Source organism: Psammomys obesus, unplaced genomic scaffold, assembly GCF_907164565.1.
Source record: "Psammomys obesus unplaced genomic scaffold, mPsaObe1.curated_primary_1811, whole genome shotgun sequence".
Lineage (NCBI taxonomy): Eukaryota > Metazoa > Chordata > Mammalia > Rodentia > Muridae > Psammomys > Psammomys obesus.
Window position 1 is genome coordinate 13,440,529 of NW_026596064.1, and position 22,348 is coordinate 13,462,876.

Genomic DNA, 22,348 nt, shown 5'->3' on the forward strand with positions numbered 1-22,348 from the left:
CTTTCTTTCTTTCTTTCTTTCTTTCTTTCTTTCTTTCTTTCTTTCTTTCTTTCTTTCTTTCCCCTTCCTTCCTTCCTTCCTTCCTTCCTTCCTTCTTCCTTTTCTCTCTCTCTCTTTTTCTCTCTCTCTCTTTCTTCATTTCTTTCTTTCTTTTACTTTTTGCAATTACATCCCTTTTACCTAAATAACACTAACAAGTATTCTTCTCCTGAGAAATATCAGTCTCCATGAAGAAATCAGAGCCATTGAAGGCTCCCATCAGCAGGGCCTGGCAAAGAGGACAGGCCACATTCTCCTGATGAGAAGGGCTGAGGGCTGGGAAGAGCAGCAGGAAGGAAGCACTTCATTCTAGAATCCAGATCTACTGACAGAGTGTTTCAAGTATCCCTTAAGCACATACAATTTATGAATTTTTCTAAAAATAATTTTTTCCATAGCTATAAAACTGCACATACTTGCTTCCTAATTTTAAATTAATAAATTATCTGTAGATCAAGTTGTTAAAATTTTAAATCCTCTCATATTTAGTTTTTGATCATACAAATTATATAATTACAATAATTGTTATATAATAGATATAACTTTTAAATCACACACATTTATGTTAACATAAAAATTAGCAACAAAGCTCCTAATATCTGGTAAAAGCCAGTTGATGGGCCCAGGAACTCAAAGGCTAATGAACTGAAAGGCATCAGTGAAGGTCTGAAGCTAAAGACTCTAGATTGACCAATAAATGAGAATAAGCAGAAAGCCACACACTGTCTGTTGGGTAGAGAATTCTCACAGTTATGGGGAGTTTTTCTCCACGGCTCAAGGAATATACGAAAAACATCAGCCCGGATGGTTTTCTTTCTCCTTTAATTTTATGAAGACATAATCTTTACTTCTCTCTCTGTGTGTGTGTGTGTGTGTGTGTGTGTGTGGTGTATTGTGCAGGTGTGTGTGGGGGTGTGATGCCGAAACACGCATGTGAGGAGGCTAGAGCAGGTTGTGTGTCCTGTCCCATCACTGTCAATCTTACTCTCTTGAGACTGTCTCCAACAGAAACAGAGCTAGGTTGGCAGCCAGCAAGGCCCAATGATCCTCCATTCTCTGTCTTCAACAGCGCTGGGGACGTGGCTTGTGTGAGGCCATGACTGTCTCTTTACATACATGCTGGAGATCCAAACCCTGCTCCTCAGGTTTACACAGCAGGCGTTCTTCTCCCCTAAGCCATTCCTAGCCCCAAGAAACACTTTAATAACTCTACTTAAAACTCTTCGCATGCTTCCTCAATTGTTTTCAAACAGAGAAACTTGTAACTTATTTTAAGCACTGTATGGGAAAATTTCTACTTATCTGTATTAGTATAAGCTGTTTATTCAGGGTTCTGACCAATACCTGTGCAGAAACCAGATGGAAGGAAGGAGGGTGGGTGCATGTGGGTGGGGGTGGTCATATGAAAGGAAGAAAAGGATTGGGTGCTCAAGAGTACAAGAGCTCTAGTAAAGAAGGCAGCTAGTTAGAGACCTTCAGAGGAGGCATGTTAAGGTGTACAAATTCTCTCTTATCCTTTGAGAAATCCCAGAGGAAGAACATGGATGTGTGAGGTTTTGGGGCGAGAGAAGCCTGTAGACCAGCCTGAACCAAGCAACCCACTGCTGGGGGACAGTCAGAAGGACATCCCTGGATGCTAAAAACCTGTATGGGACAGGGCTGGTTTCCCTCCCTGAGACACTACAGCCATAGCAGAACCCCCCAGGAAATGTGTTTCTGCTTTCACATAGGAGAATAAATGTCGTGATACTAATTGAAAATTGCTAGACTGATAAATAGCATCTCAATTTATTGACTCTCAATTTTGCATTATCTACTTATGAAAGGTTCATTTTAATAACTGTATAAGTAGGCTTGTACTCTTCAGCCAAAAGATCATTTTAGGGTTAGAGCTACTGCTCAGTGGTGGAGTGTTTGCCTGACAGGGGTGAGGCCCTATGTTCAGTCCCTAGCACCACAAAAGAAAAGAATAACAAATTACTTTTTATAAACTGAATGTCAGTGAATGAAAGCATGTGACCATAACTGTGTGATATTGGCAGTGGCAACAACAATCAGGTACCCTATACCTGATGACACCGTAAGTGTCAAGAAGGAAGTGAAGTTAGGCTTACGACTTTATACTTTAACCAGGCGGTGTATCTTCAGCCCCTTCCCTCTTTGCAGAAGAGGCAGGAAACACCAGGGTGCGGGAAGCCCTGATGACCCTGGCTGCTGGCTGGTAGGAAGAGAGAGTGTGTGTGGCTGTGTGTGGCTGTGTGTGCTGACCTTCAGGAAGGCCTCCTTCTGTTCCAGATGCTTGCTGAGGAGCGGAATGACATGGTCCATCTCTGCCGCGGGCCCCAGCTTGTCTCGCCCGCCGCACCAGTCCTCATCCCTCCGGTACTCTTGCTCTAGGCTCTCCAGAACACTGCATACCTGGTGAATCATGGGAGAAGAGGCTCGGTAAGTGGAGCGCGTAGCAGGGATTCTCAGCGGGACTCCGGTGACGGCACTCCACATGGCAAAGCTCTCCATGTGAAGTTCAGCTTGGGGGTCCAGAGCAGCCACCACTCCTGGATATTCTCAAGAGGTATTCTGAGCACCTTGCGACTGGAGATGGCAATTGTGGAATTATTCCTTTATAGCTGAGGGCTGAAAAGGTTGATAATCTCACTCAGGAATATGATGAAGAGCAAGAAATGAAATAGGCTGGATATATAGGGACCTCCAAAGTGAGAAATCAATCACATATATACATACATACATATACACATATGTTATATGTCATACATGTGCTAACACATATACGATATATATCACATACATATACACACATATGTAACCTATATCACACATATATTCATATGCATTGTATGTATGTATGTATTATGCTCTCTAGCTATACTGTTATAACCTCGTGATAATTATGATCATGTAGACTGGGGTTGGAGAAGACACTTGATGACTTTCTTCAGCATCTGTCAGTCGGGAGCCTCAAGCCGTGGTAAAGGGGAAAGCTGCTTCTCAAGTGTGATTTATGGGCCATAAACAAAAGTCATCTTTCTACTCCCCTGAGGACAGATGTTCAAAGTCCTGCCATAAGGCAGTGACATCTCTAGGGCATCTATTATAAAATCACATTTCTTTCTGAGGGAGAATACATTTGAGTTAACCTCGAAGACATAATTTTTTTGTTGTTGTTGTTATAAAAATTCAGAGGCCATGCTGAGTGACCTTACCAATGACCTCAGAAGAGAGCAGAGCATCTAAAGAGAGTTCACAGGGAAAGTTAGGTTGAGTGTTACAGTGGGAATCTCATGGCGGCCTGGTATTGCTGCATGGAGAGTACAGAAAATAAAAACTCAGCAGACACTTGCCTAGCATACGTAAGAAAACAGGTTTTACCCCCATCGTGGCTTGATGTTAGGCAAATTCTCTACTGACTGAGCTATAGCCTCACCCAAGGATGTGGCTGGCTTTTGGACAGAACGTTCCCTGAGCTCTGAGTCACCGGCAGAACCCCCTCCTCATAGCCACACATGCTTGCCACGTCACAAGAAGTCTGTCCCTGATCATGAGCTCACTTGTCCAGCCTCCGCCTTTACTACTTCTTTTAATGCAAAACACAAAGCATACAGGCAAGCGCATGTCTTGAGATAAAACACATAACAAAACATGCAGAAATGTCAAGACTAAGACTTTTGAGACCTGTTCCTGAATAGGACAGAATCAGTCTTGAAGCGACACGTACAGTAGAGTCTGAGTTGTTTTGACTATGGATGCATTTTAAGTAGCTGCTCATGAGGGAGGAAAAAAAGACACATGAACCAGCTGCAGGGTGCAGTATGGGAGTCTAGATGGACCAAGTTCGGTGAAATCAGGCGGACCCTAGACACTTAACAGAAAAGCAATGCTGATTTTATTATCAAGGATGGGGGTATTTGTTACAGAGTTATTATGACAGTGCCTGACTGATACACTGCTCAGAGCTAGCACTCAGCACACCCACTTTCTACTCTAACACCACCGTATTGATCTGATGAGATTGAGAAATTTATGAAAAAGAAAATCCCATGGTTTCTTGCTGTAAAGGGGGGAGGGGAGTAAGAGTGCCAAGGGTAGTGTTTCCGCAAGCCGTCCTCTTGTTCTCAAAAGTTAGTGTGGACATGCCTGGCTTTTAATGCTGTGCTATAACATGAGGCAGGAAATAGCCTCCCTCAGCTTCCGCTCACGTCCACAGACTTCCCCCTCACCTGCTCAGAGGTCTTGTAAAAGGCCACAGAGGCATTGACCAGTTTCAGCCGGTCTTCCATCTTGAGCATGAGCTGTTGCCAGTGGAGGGCCACCTTCTCGGCACATTCCCGGATGGCATCGGCGTCGTAGTGGCCAGCCTGGAGCAGTGCCTCCGCCTTCTGCTGCACCTGCAGGGCGCTCTGGTGCGTCTTCTGCAAGGAAGTGGCATGAAAGAGGGACTGGGCACGAGGGGAGGAGAGAGAGGTCCATGGGAGCAGCCCAGGTGTGATATGGGAGGGGGTGGAGTGAGGTGTGATTGGAAAGATGCAGAAAAGTTAAAGAGCTTTAAATGCCTGATCCATTTGTCATGATGATCAACACATTATTGTCTTTTAAGCACATTTTTTTTTTAAAAAAGAGGAAATCATACATTTTCATTCATTTCTCAGGATCCTACATCCTGACCCCATTCTTAACTTTCTACTTCCACTATCCTAGATTTTTAAGAATATTTCAGTTCACATAGTAGAGAAACAGAAGTTGTGTATAAACCTGCCTACTGATTGGCCTTTTAGTTTAATCTCCTTTCCAAACCTAATCATAAAATTGCTTATCACTGAACTGATGCAGCATTTTACAGATTAAGTAAGCATCTCCCCCTGCCCCCGACCACCCCAGGTAACGCACATCTCAGCTAGCAAGCAACACACAATCTTAAACAGTAACAGTCAGTTGAAAAGGGTAAACTTGGCAGGGTGTTAGAGCTGAAGAGTGACCTCTCAAGTCCCACCCCTGTCCTGGCAGTTTCTCCACCAAAGAAGCTGAGCAGTGCAGTCCCAGGGCAGGGTCCTTTTGCTATTTACAATGACTTTTAGGAGATAGGCATCTCACATCTCACTTTCTTTATGGTTTCTATTAGGACTAACTGTGTTTTGCCCCTTAACTGCAAGAGGCTGGGGGACCTGGCTGGAGGACTAAGTGGCAAAAACAGAACAAAACAAACAATAACAAAAAGCAAAGTTTCAAGCTGTGGAAGACAAATGCAATGATCTCTCTTTTGGGCCGTTTTGTGTCAACTTGACATAAGCTATGGTCATCTGAGAGGAGGGAACATCAATTAAGGAAATGACTCCCATAAGATGGGGCTGTAGACAAGCCTCTAGGGCATTTTCTTAATTAGAGATCAATGGGGGAGGGTCCAGCCCATTATGGGTGGGGCCATCCCTTGGCTATTGGTCCTGGGTTCTACAAGAAAGCAGGCTGAGCAAGCCATGAGGAGCAAGCCAGCAAGCAGCAACCCCTCCATGGTCTTTGCATCAGCTCCTGCCTTTAGGTTCCTGTCCTACTCAAGTTCCTGCCCTGACTTTCTTCAAGGATGAACAGTGATGAGGAAGTGTACTTTTCCCATTCCTCCCCAACTTTGCTTTGGTCATGGAGTTCTACCACAGCAATAGCAATTCTAACTAGGACAATTCCTGTGGGAACATCAGAGTGCTACTGACTTGGAAAAGCTAGCAGCATCGAAAACTCAGCCACTGGATCCTCCCAGCTAACGGTAGTAAACAATGCTGGCTAGAAACCCTCTAGAGTATCTGGTGATACTCCAGAATTCCTTTCTACTTGGCTTAAGCAACAGGGCTGAGAGCATTTTGTTTGTTTGTTTGTTTGTTTGTTTTTTTCCAGAGCTGAAGACCGAACCCAGGGCCTTGCACTTGCTAGGCAAGCGCTCTACCACTGAGCTAAATCCCCAACCCCCTGAGAACATTTTTAATAGCTGATTTATTCAACTCTCCTTGGGTCTGAGGGCAACCTCCCTCAGTTTTACATGAACTTCTTCTTGATCCTCACCACATCCGCCTTTTTCCCCTCAACAGACTACATGCTGTACGTACGTAGTACAGCATGTACTACGTACTTTCTTACTTTGCCCTGTCTACAAGGCTTCTATGTGCTCACCCCTGCCCACCTGAACCTGTGGCAGCCATTAGTTCATCTCTGCCAGCCTCCCAGGCTCTTTGTGCCTTTGCCTTCACCCTGAAAGCCTTGGTTTTGATGACTGAGTTCAGTGCTGAACTCCTCACTGCTAACTGAAGCTAGAGAAGGTAAACTAGTGGGCAGAGCGATCCCTATGAATCCCCGATGTTCTTTGTTTTACTGGCACCGTTTTGTCCCCTTAATGTAGAGGTACAAAGGTCATCCCTTGCTAACAGTTCACATCTTCAGAGCCCTTACCTACTCCCCTGGATTCTATTACTTCCTTTTTGACGAGGCCTCCCCTAACTGATCTTCCTCTGGAATTGTCTTCTGATACAAGGAAGCCCACCTCTCACCCTTTTGGGGAGGTGTCGCCATCTGTGGCAGGGCAGATGCCAAACTCTCCACAGAAGCCAAACCTGTCTCTAAAAATGGTTCCTCAAAGTCATTGGCCACGTATGTTGGTGGCTTCCTTTTACTCATTTTCCCTAACACTTAGAATTACAATCTAAGTGTTTCTCTGACTGTTGCTCCTCCCTCCTCCAACCCAGTCCTACCCTCACAACTTCACAGATGCCCTTTTATGGAGGAAAGATGGCTACTTTTCTTTCCTTCCGGCTCTAACCCATAGATCCAATTCCTCACATTTTCTTATTCTTTTCTTTTCATCTGGTATTTATCTTGGGGTCCTGAACATGCCAAGCACAAATTCCACCACTGAGATACATTCCCAGTTCCTCATGGACATTTCCAGCAGTTTCATTTAATTTGATGCAACAGGAAGTGCTTCTGTTATCCTTTCCATCTCTAGAGCTTTCGTTTTTTTTGTGAGCTCCACCCCTTTCTCTCAGTTCTGAGGTCTTCAGCGGCTCCCTCATTGCTTCAAACCTAGGTACAAACCTGCTATCACAAGAGCCCTCCACAAAGAGGTCTGTACCTGCTTCATCATACCAACTACACTTTCTCCCCAAATCTCTGGAAGCAAGCCACAAACCTTCCTGCTTTGCTCTTCCTTCTTCCTGTCTTTGGTAATTGCTCCAAGCCCCTGTCAATGTCCCATCTGTCCTTTGAAAGTTGCCTCGAATCTGCCTTCCTTCAATGAACCCTTTCAGATGGCTTGAAACTCAGGGATTCTCCCCCCACTTCTCTGAACTGCTTTGTCACTTTGTTAACTCTAGGAGGGTTCCTGTGGCTTAGTAGGTAAAACTGTCACAGCAGGGGTGTGTGTGGCTTCATTCAAATGGCTGTCACTTCTCCAAGGTGTGTGTGGTTTATGCATTGACTTTTTTGGTTCACACAGCCCTTCTATGAGGTGGACTTTATTTCCATCTCAGAGACTGAGACATCAAGGCACAGCAGGCTAAATGACTTGCTTTGAAACCTACAACAAAACAAGTGATAAACCCAGACTTCAGTTTAACCTATTCCCAGACTTATATTCTTTTGCAGCGTATGACTTTTTCCTTTAAGAGTAGAATGAAATCTGGAGCATTTCTTCTTTGGAGGAAGGTTTCCAGATGAATGTTAGTGATTATGACAATTATCTCTTCTGCCCTTAACATGTAAAACCGCATATAACTGTCATCATAAACCTGTTTTGATGCTTTCTTCCTCAGAGTGCGGAGCAATCTCAGCTTTCCTATAATTTGTGTCATGTGATAAACCTTGTCCCTTACTCTGAAGCTCATTATTCTGTAACCTTCCTGAGTGGGCCTTTCCTCTTTAATTTCCTAAATGATAAATTCTTATCTGTGTGTCCTAATCTCTGCTTTGCGAAGCTGAAGTCATTACTTTGCATTTACTTTCTTATCATCTAATAAACTTATCATCTAATCCTATTGAGTGTTGTAGTTTTAAGATGTGGATTATCAAGGACATTAATATTTAGTAGGCGTTAAGTGCAAGAAAATTGAACTAAATCAATTGAATTTATTATCCAGTGTTAACCACTTTTCTGGTATAACATTTATGCTTAAATGCACAGGAGGATTTCAAATAGAAACAGATTTTAAAGTCCAGCTTCTCTCTATGAATACACAGCAGTGTATCCAGTGCACTAATAATAAGAACCCAGTGTGTTTCATAACTACTCTGCTTTGAGGCCCTGCTTGGTTCACTGTGTGAAATGTTCTCAGGATATTTTCCTGAAAACAAGGCTGTATCTATATCAGGTACAAATTCTGACCTTTCAAGGGAAACCACCAAAGCAAGGCTTAAAACTATCCTGGCTTGGCCAGGACCATTCCAGTTTCTGACTGCTTTTCTAGCTTAATTATCAATAACCTGCTCCTTCACTTTTCCTTTTATTTGAGATAGGGGCTCTAGGTAGCCCAGGCTGGGTTTCTAATCCTCCTGCCTTGGCCTCCAGGAGTTCTGGGATTATAGGAGTGGCCAGTATCCTTCAGTCTTAAAAATGTGTCAGTTTATACAGCAGATGGCATCATCTCACCAATGGCTGGTTTCCCTATAAAACCTTCAGCTTTCTTTCATAGGTTCTAAGAAGGCAAATTATACCCCACCCCACACCCAGCGATCAGCACAAAGGCCTTCAGTAATACTGGCACACAGGAAAGCCAAACTAGGCTGCTTAACCTCTCTTTAAAATGGCTTACATCCGGCCAAGAGTACATGTTGTAGTCTGTCACTCAGGAGGTCAAACATTAGGGCAGCCAGGAGTTTGAGTCCTGCTTGGGCTACATAGTAAGTTCAAGGTCAGCCTGGCTTATGTAGTGAGACTTGGTCTCAAAAAACATTGCTTGCATCCTCTCTGGCATATTCCTCTCTAGATGTAGAACCCAGTCTAAACTCAGTGTACAGACAACTATGGGCTGTCTGGAGGAGCAGATGAATAATTCTGGTTGTGCTTCTTGTTTATCTAGCCACACTGCAACCTGATGAGCTTCCATTACCAAGACATTCTAAGAATTCTATCTTCTCTGTTCTTCTTGAGATCAGACACTACCCCTAGAGTCACCTACCGCTCACCATCAATTATTTACTAAAGTAATACCCCCACAAAACCCACGAGGGAGTAGGAGACATTTGTTCTTAGCTGGGCTCTACTATGTGACAGTGTAGTGACAGCTCACCAAATTAACATGTATGACATAGACAGCCACATAGGGGTTACTATAGCAACACACCGTGGAAACATGTACCTACTCTTTCTCAAGTTCACAGAGGTACTCTAGTGTGCTGGGACCCTTGGTCTGACTTGGCAGACGTTTGATTAAGAGCCTGGAATGGTAATCATCCAATCCAAATGTTCTTATTTGTGGAGAAAGATGACCAAGAGTTATCTCTGCTTAAATCCCCCACGGCTTCGGGCCATGCCTGTAGCCTGTTGGCCTAACCCTCTGGGTTAGCTATGCAAACCTAGAGACCAGCGGTTCTCAACCTTCCTAATGCCGAGGCCCTTTAATACAGCTCCTCACGTTGTGGCGACCCTCCACCACACAACTATTTCATCACTGCCACATAACTGTAATTTTGCTACTGTTCGGATATAAAATCCACAGAATGTTTGATTTGTGTCCCCCGTGAAAGGGTCATTGGACCCCAAAGGGGTTATGACTCTCACAGGTTGAGAGCCATTGCTGTAGACACTTGGCCACTAAATACCTGGTTGTAACCCCAAACTAGGTCTCTCCTGAGGAGCTCCCACCACTATCGATTTGCGGGTGCCAGTAATTTGTAACAGAGACATAAAACTCCTTGCTTCCAGGTAGCTCTTCGAGAGTAAATGCATTGCTTCTGCTGTGTGTGCAACATACTGTTTGCTTTTCAACCTCAGACCCCTGACAGCGCTTACAGACTAATAACAGTTCCTAAGAAGATATCAAGTGTCTTATGGAAACATGTCATTCATCCTAACAACATATTTACATGCATGAAAGATGACTTCTGGAAAATTAAGTGGCTGAACTCAATTAATATTAGTTACGGAAGGCCAGCAGTCAGCTGGATGACTATATTAAAAGACATTTATGAGCATAGATAATTAAAATTTGTTATTTTTCGGCCATGATTATATAAAAATAATTTGCAAGAAAATAGCTCCATTTATAGTTCCCGCTCACTCAGAGGTAGGCAAAGCTCTACACTGAACTCCATGTAACAAGCATCTGAGATCCTTATTCTTTTCTCTTTCCCCACTGGTGCTGAACTTGTTTTGTTTTTAATATAGTTCCATGCCCTATTTCTATTCTTTCTCAGATACCACTGAGAAGCAATCTACTAAAGTCTCTCTGGGAGGAGAAGGTCCTGGTAGGAAAATAATTGAAGGTATTATTTAAAGCAAGGCAACATTACTTTATCCAAGTGAATTTTCTTTTAAAATAGGCTTTTAAAAAGTCCCAGTTGGTAGTCACAGTTTATTCCTCAAACATGGCTTCTGCCAGCATAACTGAACAGACACTTTCAGCATGCAAACTATATGGTACAGCCTGTTGCAATGCTTGTGGTCCTTGTTAAAAGGCAGATTCTAACCTGGATTGTAAGTGTTTAAAAGCATTCTTCCAATTTATTACTGACTTGCACACCTATTTATCCTCATTTTTGAGTCGTCTTCAATTGGAGGCCTTGTCACCTTTTAGCTTTGTATTTCTCACCTGGTACACAGTTTGTGATGGGTAAAAATCTCACACTATGAGGGCCTTATGGTACCCGTGAGCAGCAAACATTCTCATCTGAAGTACAAATATACGGCTCCTGATATTATGTGTGCAGAACGAATCCTGCACTCTGCAGACAGGAGTGTGAAGGTGACGTCCTGGTGACTCCTGTGCTATGTCACCAGGAAGACATGAACTCTGGCACCTGAGGGAACACTGGCATCTCAGAAAGCCACCCTACCCGAAGCCCAGAGTCAGAGAGGTGAACAGAGGCAGTGCATCCAGATTTGGGGGTTACCTCGATGGCTAGTTGGAACTGTTCATGCTCCCGCTGCAGCTGCTCTGCCTCGGACAAGGAGCTGGCATTGACGAGGCTGGCGTTCAGCATCGACTCTCCATTTCGGATCCACCCCAGAACCTAGGGAGTTGGGGATAAGCACACATGTGAATGGCCCTCCACAGTTTCTCCAGAGCTGCTGCCTTCCCTATGGGTACTTCAATCAAAGGGCTATCTTCGCTTCCCTGTTAGAGAGAGGACAGCAAGGATTCCGATGAGCCACCTTCCCAATCTTCCATGTCTGCTGTCATAAGGCGTGTACTTTCTGTATCAGCTTTATTCTCATGTTGTTTTCCCCTTGTATCACCTGCTGTCCCAATGTCCCCACCAAATTAAGGAGCATGACTTCATCTGGCTGTAATCTATGTATGTCTAAAGTTCTTTCTAGAACACAGAGTGGAACAGATAAGTTCCAACTGTTGGTATCTTTTACTTTCAGCTTTTTATTATTTATGTCTTTATGTTTTGTTTATTTATTGGGAACTTCATACAATATATTTTGATCATATTCTTTCCCCCTACCCAATTCCTTTTTTCTGTTGGTTTTTTTTTTAAGGGCCCAGTTCATATAAGAACATCTTGAATTCATGCATGCCTCAGTCCTCCTGTTAGAAATAATCTTTTCCTCATGCACTATGCCTGTGCCATTTTGTTCGTTTCACTTTAATGTGGCTTACCACAGAATGACTTTTCAGTTATTTCAACATGTATTTTACCCCCCTCTTAAAATGTGAACTCCCCAGAGTCGAGGGCAATCTTCTAGTCAAATTTTAATCTTACATAGTTCACTTAATGGCTGCTGCATAGAATGTTATGAAAGTAATGAAGATTACACAAGTCATATAACAGCCCAGAGTATACAAGCCTGAGTGAGCAAACAACTCAAAAAGACAGAGAAAGCAAGAAAAATTCAAAGAGCAGATGATTACCAAAAGGGAAAGTAAAGTATAATCAACTTAAATTACCCCGTGGCCTAGATACAACTTTGAGGGTTCCTAATAAGTACTGTGGGGAAAAGAAATCTACAATTGGAAATATCAGGATAGAGGGAGCAAGAAGTACTGTCTAGAGACTGTAGGAGTTCTCAATCTATGGGTCATAACCCTCAGAAAACACATATTTCTGGTGGTCTTAGGATCTGAGACACTGCTCAGTTGAGAAATTACAGTTATGAAGTAGCAACAAAATAATAAATTTATGGTTGGGGGTTTCTAAGAACATTGGAAATATATTTTCTGATGGTCACGACCCACAGGGCCGCTGGTCTAGAAAGTTCTAGGAAATAGAGATGTTGTAATTATCAGGTTAACAGATTCAGCACAGATAATCAATCCAAAGGGAAGCCGGAGGCTCTGAAAGCTTCCCTGCCGTGTGGTCACTAGAACACAGCACTAAGCATCTCCTTCTCTAGGAGCCTGAGGTTCTTTCTTAGTGAGGAAAAAAAAAAAAAAAAGAAGTTCTGAAGTTTCAGTCGGTGAATACCATCCGTATGTCACTCTGTGTGAAGGAGAAGACACTACCATCTATTTCAGATTTGCCCTTAGTTTTTTATTTCCCTTCCCTTTCTTGTGTTGAACAAGCGGGAAATACTAAGCCTGGTCCCCTGCCCCGGAACTCTCATGGGCATCCTGCAGATTTCATTCCCAAGCAGAAACTGAGTGAAGCCTTATTGTGCATAGATTACGAGAGGAAGAAATCCTGCTGGAGGCTGGCTAATTTGGATTGAGATGTTAATTCGTGGCCAATCTGGCAGATTGTGGATGAGGTGCCAATCTTTGAAGTAATTAGCTGCGAGAAGGAAGTGTTCGGCATGTATGTGTAAAATCCTTGTTCCTGGTGGGCTGGCTGGCTCTTAGAGGAGCTGATGATTTTGAAGAGCTGCCTGTTAATCGGGGTCCATGCATTCATGGACTGCAAGGCCAAATACCTTTGTCTCTTTGGAAAACGGAGCTCACTGTGTACTTTGAACTACGTCTCTCTACCATGTTTCACTGATTTCTGCTTGCTCTGGAGACACATGTGTGGGTGTCATCAACATACCTTCTGCATGCACATCACAAGTCAGTGTTAGCCGAGTCCTCATGAGTCTGGCTAGAATATTTTCCTCTAGTTCTAGGCATCAGCTGTAGCTTCGGTGGTGGGGATACTCACCAGCCTTCCCACTGAGTAAATCATGCATTTGAGCACCTACTTCTTTCAGGAAATCATACCATATTCTTGTTTACTTGCATTCCAAAAAAATGCTGCTTACAAAGGCTTCTTTGGACTTCGGAGTCCTAAAGATCTGAATTTAGCCATGGCTTTAATGCAGGGTGAAACTGAGCACCGTTCAGTAAGCCCATTCTGGAGGCAGATCTGGCATAATGAAGAGAGGAAGCAGAACACCTGAAGTCACCCAGCTTGACTTTGTCCCTGCCTTGGAAAAAATCACTTAGCTTCCCTGAACCTCAGTGGTCTCATCCGTGTCTGGATAACTCTTCCCCCCGCCCCCCTTTTGGCTTCACAGGGCTGATGCAGTGCCCTGTGAAACGCTAGGTACTGCTGTTGGTTCTGAAAATGTTCAGTTTGGAGCAAGGATGAAGGGCAGTGCTGTGCTCCTTCATTTATAATTCTCCCAGTGAGTGGGGGGGGAGTCATTTGACTTTATTACTTTAGTTAGTTATTTAAGCAAACTTGTTGGTGCCATTTTGATGTCGCATCAGTTTCTCAGATTGCTATTTATATATGTATGTATGTATGTATGTATGTATGTATTTATTTCTGAGGCAGGGTTTCTTTGTAGACCAGGCTGGCCTTGAACTCACAGCCATCCGTCTGCCTCTGCCTTCCCTGAGTGCTGGGGTTACAGGCGTGCGGCATGCCGCCCTGTTCTGTTATCATCCTTTGTACCCAGATCACTGACAGTCCTGTTGGCATAACTTCCTCTTATGAGGCTCTTTTTATCCTTTTGGTTAGTCAAATTTGTTAGTTATTATCCCTTGAGCATCCAAGTGTGTACCAGGTAGTGGGAGAAATATTGTAACTAAAATAAAAAAAAAATATTGGTTCTATTAATATCAAACTGTGACTTTAGAAACATTTAATCACAGTTCAGCTTTCTCACTGTAAAATGTGTATGCTTTCCTTTCCTGAACAAAAGCGTTAGGATAAAAATAAAATCCTCACTGTAAAAGCACCTTTCAAATCACCAGAGTAGCATTTCACTCTCATCAACTGCAGTAACAATTTACCTAACGGATTAGTGTCATGGTGTGAATGCAAAATGTCTTCCATAGGCTCCTGTGTATGAACACTTAGCCCCAAGATGGTTCCTTCCATTCTGTTTGGGAGGAGGTGGGTTACTGGGCGGGCCTCAAGGCTTTAAACAGTGACCTGCTCTCTGTTCACTTTCTGATTCCTGAGTTGCTAAAAGCCCTGACAGCATGTATTTTCTGCCTCTTGCCACATATTCCCTACCATGACAGAATGCGTCTCTCTGTAAGCCAAAAGAAAGCCTTTCTCTTCTAAGTTGCGCTTGTCAGGGTATTTTATCATAGCAAGAAGAAAGTAAGTGAGACTTTATTGGAGACAGATGTCTTTAAAGGTCATTTCCTGCTCTAACATTTCAACCTTCTTTCAAATCCAAAGACTGTCCCTCCAACCATGAAGAACCATACATATTCAGAAAGAAACTGGACATGTAGACTCAATGATTGGAAGAATACTGCTGTTTTCAGACTAAAGCACTAGGCCAAGAACTCAGCTTAGTCTGTCTTTGCTTAGTGGGAGAGCTGAAAGTACAGACCTATTACGTCCTCAGGTCAAAGAGGCTCAGATAAGCCAAAACCCGGAGCAGGCAATGGCTCCACAAACGATGCCCTGAAGCTGGCAGCCTGGACCTGGCTCTCTGCTGGCTGGAGACGTGGCTTGTAGATGACTGTTCTCCAGGTCATATATCCACCATAAAACCAAGAAGTTGTTCTCAAGGCAACTGACTCTGATGGTTACCTTAGGTGGCCTCTCTCGAGGCATTGTTACTTCTGTTAACTCTAACCACAAAATAAATTCCTGGCTCCTTAGACGTCTACCTTCAGAATTCTGAAAGTTCGTAAGGTTGTATGTGTTCATCATTTCTGGCTTTACAGGTTGTGTCCATTTTCCTTATGTCATCTTAATTATCTCCATTTGGAAACAATGTCCTTTTGTTTCTCTAGCTTGGAACTACCCCAGCTCCTTTCTGATTCTGATAAACAGTCATCAAAGCTGAACACAGCATTCATCACAGAAGTATAAGGGCAGGCTAATTTTTCTTTTTTTAAGTGTCTGTACTGACCAAAAGCAAATTCTGGCCAGACTTGGCCCGCAGAAGCAATCCAATATTCTACAAATACGGTTTATATTGAATCTTGTGCTCTGCAGGAATACATATGGAAGTGCGTTCTGTTTTATGCCATTAGGTCATCCCCTCTGCCCGCCCACCTGAATTTATCTGATAGGTGTGAGGTCATCTTTACCACAAGCAGTACTTTTTCTGGAGGCAACCAGAGGATTCTGTGGGGTCTGGAAAGTAGTCTGAGGAGCTTTCGGGCGGTCTGGGAACCTGTGCCGTGTGTGTAATCGGCGCAGTGGTTTCCTTTCAGGGCACCAGAGGTGTGTGTGCTGCTTATCTTAGACACTGGTAATCACTAAGAGAGAAATCTGTGGCACTCATCAAGAGCATTTGTTTGGAATAGTTTAAGATAAATTTCAGTTTAATGTCTATGAATTTTTCATTCTTTAAATAACTTCCAGGTAACTTCATTTAAGATTATGATGGCCACACACAGTCAAAGCTAAACCTTTAATGTATGAGCGCCAACAACAGAGTTATGTCATAATACACTATTGTGTATTATGTATTACATTATTGTGTAATAATGGCCTCATTAATGGCACTTCAATTACGGTGTCTCCCTTCTCTTTCTCTCTCTCTTTCTCTCTGTCTTGGAGAATATGTTCTCTCAAGCCTGAATCTAAACTTGGTGTCACCGATCAATACTGACATCTAAATTAACTACTTTTTTTTCCCCAAGTGTCAACAGCTTAGAAATCAATATTTCCTGCTCCACCAATTTCCATCGGACACAAATGCTTCCTTGGAAACTGGATCAGATGTTTCCTTGACGAAAGAGCCTTTACTGACAAGGAAAACAAGTCTAACTAATGAGGCATGGTGGCTTAACCAAGCTGCAGTTCCCCTGGTGCCATGGAGGACAGCTGTCCTTTGTAATGGCCTCTGTGGGTTTCTCAGAGTCAGATGAGCACTCATTCTTTTTTGTTTGTAATTTTTTAGAGACAGTGTTTCTCTGTGTATCCTTGGTTGTTCTGGAACTCACTTTGTGGACCAGGCTGGCCTAGAACTCAGAGATCCACCTGCCTCTGTCTCTTGAGAGCATTTATCTTCATACAGATTCGAACTACAACTCCCCTGTGGCTTATCCAAGCCATTCTGGTGAGTAGGCACCTGCAGAAGGAAACTGAGTCCTCCAATTCATTCAATTATGACTGGGAACTCATACAGATATTAGTTCATCGATGCCAGAACAAAACATAACAAAAAGCAAAAGCAAAACCACAGGCTTTTCTTTAAGGTCCAACAGGAATGCTGTGGTCTCTGCTTGGTGTTGAAAGCTCATGAAAATTAGCAGGCGTGGGCACACAGGTAGACTCTGACATGCCACAGCCCTGCTGACATCAGGCAGATGCCGCTCTCTGAGGAGCCTCGGGCTACCCCTGCCCATCTTCTCAGACATGCTGAGGCCACGGGAGCCTGACTTACTCTGCTGTCCGTTCCCTCTTTGGCTTCTGCATGCCTGGGGGGCTGTGCGGCTCTGCACAGGAAAACCCTGCATTTTAGAGGTACAAGTTCCAACTAATAACTGAAGACATCCGTGTTGCTCTCTAATCCTACAGTACCTCGGTTTCCTCGCTTGTAGACAATAGTCTCCCTAAGGGCTTGTTCTCAGAAAGTAAGATCTTTCTTATCTTCCTACATGAGAATAACACATTATCATGACTGCCGAGAGTGTTAGAATATATATGCACATTACTACTCTCGGCCTCTGGGCATTTCCACCATGCCCTCTGTAGTAATGACAGTCCTCTCTGGAAGCTCAGGTGGGACCCCAGTATGAGGCTGAGAACATCTAGATGGCAGCTCAATGACCAAGCCAGGTGTGTAAACTCTGGCAGAGAGTCGACCAGAAGCGAGGGGAGTGGAGGTCATTTTAGCCAACGTAACAACCACGTGACAAGTGTGACATTTAGGGCCACCCTAAAGGTGAACAACTGAGCAACAGTTAAAAATGGCATATGTATGTTAACTAAGTTGATTTATATCTAAGCTCCAGTCATCACTGCACCTCAGGAAAAAGACGCTCGGAGAATAATTCCACAGGTGGAGCTTGGCCTCTGGAAGCAGGGCACTGGGTCCCTTAGGAGGGGGTGGAGGAGAGAGCAGCCACAGAAGTAAAGGTGGCAGCTGCCGGGCAGGAAGGCACTCCCAGATGCTGGCCCGGAGGGTGTGGGGGTATGTTCTTACCCTGTGACCACTGTCTAGGAATGAGCTACAAAGATTTCTGGGCATAGAAGAGGCACACAGAAGTAGCTACTAGTGTTTTCACTTCTTCAGTCTCACTCTGGCCAAGAGAAGCCTCCATCCACTGTCTACAATAACCGCCACCGGGTCTGCTTAGGAGAGCAACATTTACAAGTACGCCAGCTGTGTGTCTGCTTCTGAGTATGTCCTCCAGTGAAATATTTTGCTTGCGCAGGTAAGAATTCTTTCCCCTCCCCTTTTAACGTTAACTTTTAAATGGCAAGAAAAATATTCTTGTATGTATTCATGTGTATGCACACGTGTGATTGTGGATGTGAGTGTGTGAGTAGGAGTGTGTATGTATGAATACATGGAGGCCAGAGGCTGGTGTTTGGTGTCTTTTTCAGTTTCTCTCCGCTTTGTTTTCTTTCCTCCTTCCTTCCTCCTTTCTTTCAAAGATTTATTTCACGTGTGTGAGTGTTTCACCTGTGTATACGTATGTATATCATGTGTGCGTCTGTTATCTGCAGAGGTCAAAAGAGGGCACTGAACTCTATTGGAAGTGGAGTCATGGATGGTTGTGAGCCACCATGTGGATGCTGGGAGCTGAACATGTTTTCTCTTCGAGAGCGACAAGTGCTCGTAACCACTGGGCCATCTCTCAAGCCCCCACACTGCTTTCTGAGATCGGATCTCTCACTAAACTGGGAGCTTGCCAAGGCCAGCTAGGCTGGTGAGCCAATGAGCTCTAAGGATTTGCCTGTCTCTGCTTGCCCGTGGCCCATCCTCGTTCTGCGCATATACCCTGGTTTGCCTGCCTTGTTTTTGTGTGCCGGAGAGTGCCGGGGATCTAAACTCAGTTTGTTGTGTTTGTGTGATAAGCACTTTACCCACGGAGCAACATTCCCAGTTCCCCGAAATGTTATTGTAAGAACTATCCACACATGGGAAATGATGATAATTGCTACTGCTGAATCATTACTCACCAACTGTGTGTCATGAGCTGGGCTGGGCACAGAGTTGCCCTAGGAGAGCAGCCTGGCTCTACAGTGGAACATGGTTACTGAGAACGGATTTTTATCTCTCACTGGCTACGTGACAGAACCAAGCACAGGAGAGGAGAGAACAGATTTGGTGAAGAACACTGAGAATCCTTTGGAATGCTCCTAGGTATGAGAGAGGACTCGCACAGTTAAGAGTTTGAGCTACCACCCCCAACTGGGTCTTTTGTGATGACAGCCAGGATCCTAGAAATTGATCCAACGGATTCACACCCCAGCTTCCTTTCTATGGCTGGGTTACTCAGGGGCACACCGGTGGCTCTGAGTGCCTCCCTGCAGGAGGGCAGGGGCCAGGCGGGCTCACCTGCTTAACCTCGGCCTGGAGGTGCCGCAGCTGGAGACACTGCTCCAGCCGCTTGTGCGTCTGCTCCGCGTTGAGCTCCAGCTCATGCTGCTTCTCGTGGAGAAACTCCAGTAGCTCCTGCACCTGAGCTGCCAGGTCAATGTCCTTCTCACAGATCAGCTCGATTCCTGGTTTTAAAGAAAGGCAAACCATTAAAAACCAGGCTGCATGGAGACGGCAGCAGGGCTTTAGTTGTGTGAGAAAGCTGGACTTCGGGAGAGTGGGCCATTCCTGGCTCTCTCCCAGCCGCTACAAGGCTCTCCTTACGGCTGGACAGATGCTGTAATGAGTCCTCCTGTGGGCTGTTAGGATAATGCCGGCTTCCTTAGGATGAATGAATCCTTTGTCCAGGAAGCAATTTTCAACACATGGCAAGACCAGTTCCTTTTCATAAATGGGAGAGAAGGTGCCGCAACTCTGGAGATCCGTCGTGGGCAAGACAGCTCTTGGCAGCACCTGTTTGGAGACCTGCCAACACCCAGATTCGTAAGCAAACCTCCAAATCATCTTAAAAAAACGATGAAGCCAAATCAAAAGGGCCCTGTTTCAGGAACTCCTGCCAAGGGCTTATTCTATTCTAACTGGTTAGATATACAATTTATGATTAGATGAAAGTAGCTAACTACTTAGGTCTCCTAAGAAACCAATGCTGCCTTCCAAATATACATGATACATAGTTCCGACAATACCACAGGACCACTGAATGTTATTCATTCAGGGGGGAAAAAGTCACCTTTAAGTTTTGCCCACATGTAGAGTTTTTTCATTGTTCTACTGACTCAAAGCAGTTAGAAGGCCAGTTGCTTCCTGATGCATGTTTCCGATGTCAGGAAGCACCCTGCCCAGACAAATGGCCAGCCTGCCGTCGGTGGTACAGTCAGGCTGTGACTCTTGAGTGCAGATACGCACACCTCCTTCGCTGCTCATCCAATGTTCTACTCACCTACCATCAGCAGGTTCGGGGCAGCCTGCCTCACGTGGATTTCTGCTTTGGGGGGGGGGGTCACTAATAAAGTCAGATCTCACTCTTTCACTTGCTGGTGGCAAGAACTTCAGTCTTTGCTTAGCTTGGGAAGCCAACAATGGAATGTGCGCGACCAGCTCTGGGAGGAGCTCGGAGTCAGAATCATCCTGAGCAAGTCGTCTTAGCTCCCAGCAACTTCCTCTCCTCATAGGTAAGCTAGGCTTCTCCATAGCTACCCACCTTCCACACAGGTTGTATGATTAGGTGAGAAGATGCACGTAAGGAGCCTGGCATGTACACAGATGGCTAATGTGTACATGCCACACATATACGCACACAGCCAGTGTAGATCAGTGTATGCACGACAAGTAGAGGCCCTACCCTAGTCGCATGGATTTGCTAGTTCCAGTCTCTGACCTTAAAGTTGTAACTTCAGCCTTCTTACATTCGTGCTTCCTTGGCTCTGTCCAGGGTGCGAACTGTGACCCATGCTGTTTCCTGATTCTGATTGTTTACTTATTTGAAGGTTCAGCCTTGCTAGCCTGGTTCCCAGCCCCCCGGGGGGAAAACCTAACTCAGGACTGCCCATCAATCCTTATCTCTGACTCTACTTGGCCATGTGGCCTCACTGTTCAGTTAACATCTTTTCTCTGGTTTCTCATCCTGTAATCTGTGACCCGAGGCAGCTTATATCACAGATGGTGCTCATATCATGTATGAGATCTAGAAGAACAGGGATTCAAACAACAGTGGGGTTCATAATAAAATCCCTGCAGATAAATTCCCAAAGGAGCACATCAACCTAGGGCCACCTGAAAAAAAAAAAAAAAAAAAAGGTCAATCTTTCTTGAGAGGCGCCCCCATGATCCTGACAGGCCACCGGAAACTCATCCCGGCCTCCAGCACGCCTGCATCTGCATCTGGGAAGCACAGGCAGGTCTGCCCACACGAGGGGGAAATTCATTTCTGGAGGCAAAAAATAGTATTTTATATAAGGACAATATGGGAGGGTGGGAAGAATATTTTCTGGTGTTACATGATAAGAATTTCAGTATCTTCTCGTGTTTATTTTTTTTCCTGCGGGTTTCATAATTCCAAGTCCCAGCTCCTGAAATATCTGTGGGAGACAGAAAAGAACGGCTTGTTCTTTTGGCAGCCAACCCCCTCTGGTTACTATTTGTAGTCACCAGAAGGGTGAGGTAGGTGGGACATCTCCTAGACTGAAAAAAAAAAAACAAAAAACAAAAAACAAAAAAAACAAGAACTGGAGCGATTTTCATTTCTTATGGCTTGGCAGGGGTATGTGGTAGGGGCTAACCTCTGACCCTAAGCTGACTTTCTGGAAATGTGCTTTCAGGCTCCATCTCTGCTTCACCGCCGTTACAGTGTGGCTCTGTTCCAGATAATCTTTGCTCCCCTACATCTCCAGCGTTCAATACGCTAGGCTTTGTCTTTCTCTCAGAGGCAGGTGACTGACTCCCACCACAGCAAAGTTACTGACTCAGCAAGGAAGCTTGCTAGGCAAGCCACTGAGAACAAATGCCCAAGACCCAGGCCGTGCAATTCTGTTTGTGTTGCTTGTTATTGTCTTATGTGATGAACACAGGGAATCCAAGGGATGATGAGAGTGCCTAAAGCACCTCCACATCCTCAGTTACAGGTGGAGGGAATGACAGGCAAGGCTTGTCCTTGCCACCCAGAGGAACCAGTTCCACACTCTTCCCCATTAAACTCTACCGACCGGAGAGCCTCCAGGCATCACCACTGAGTAGATTTTGCTTCTGTTGACAACACTGCCCTGTGATAGACCTATCTGACCTACCTGTCCTGCTTGCGGCGGGGCAGTAATAATGTAGAACGACAAGATTGGTCCCCCCGCCCCCCACACAGGGAGTGGATATGTTTGTCTTTATTTTATTTTTTTGAGATTTCTTTTCAATGACCCCTTGCAGGAGACTGGCCCTGCCTCACTGGAGTGTAGGCTCTCTGATGCCAGGGCCAAGTTTGTTCCATTCATCACTGCCTCTTTTCTCCCTGCGCTCAACTCATATTGTTCATGTATAGCTCTGACCAGTGAGCAAGCAGGCCTCTTTAGGGACAAAGCAGGTTTGCACAGTGTGGTGGAGAGATCCCAGTAGGAACAGGCTTAGGTTTGAAGCTGTGCTCTGAAGCCGATTCATGGTAACACTCTGGGCTCTGTGCCCTGCCCTAAGCCCCGGTGCCATCTGTAAAATGGGAATTCTAAA

At 44.6% G+C, this 22,348-nt stretch overlaps 1 protein-coding gene across 11 annotated transcripts in view; it reads right to left on the minus strand.

Annotated features, from left to right (window-relative positions):
* Nucleotides 1-22,348, minus strand: part of Kalrn (kalirin RhoGEF kinase) — a 575,471-nt gene that overhangs the window by 220,991 nt on the left and 332,132 nt on the right. For 6 of the 11 annotated variants that reach the window (XM_055624990.1, XM_055625009.1, XM_055624992.1 and 3 more), the window contains 4 exons: nucleotides 19,100-19,266; nucleotides 11,140-11,259; nucleotides 4,275-4,493; nucleotides 2,308-2,457 (listed from right to left, as the gene is read on the minus strand). In XM_055624990.1, coding sequence (XP_055480965.1) covers nucleotides 2,308-2,457; nucleotides 4,275-4,493; nucleotides 11,140-11,259; nucleotides 19,100-19,266 — 656 coding nt within the window. The remainder of the gene's footprint in view (nucleotides 1-2,307; nucleotides 2,458-4,274; nucleotides 4,494-11,139; nucleotides 11,260-19,099; nucleotides 19,267-22,348) is intronic. The other 5 variants (XM_055624991.1, XM_055624995.1, XM_055624996.1 and 2 more) reach the window with 1 other exon arrangement.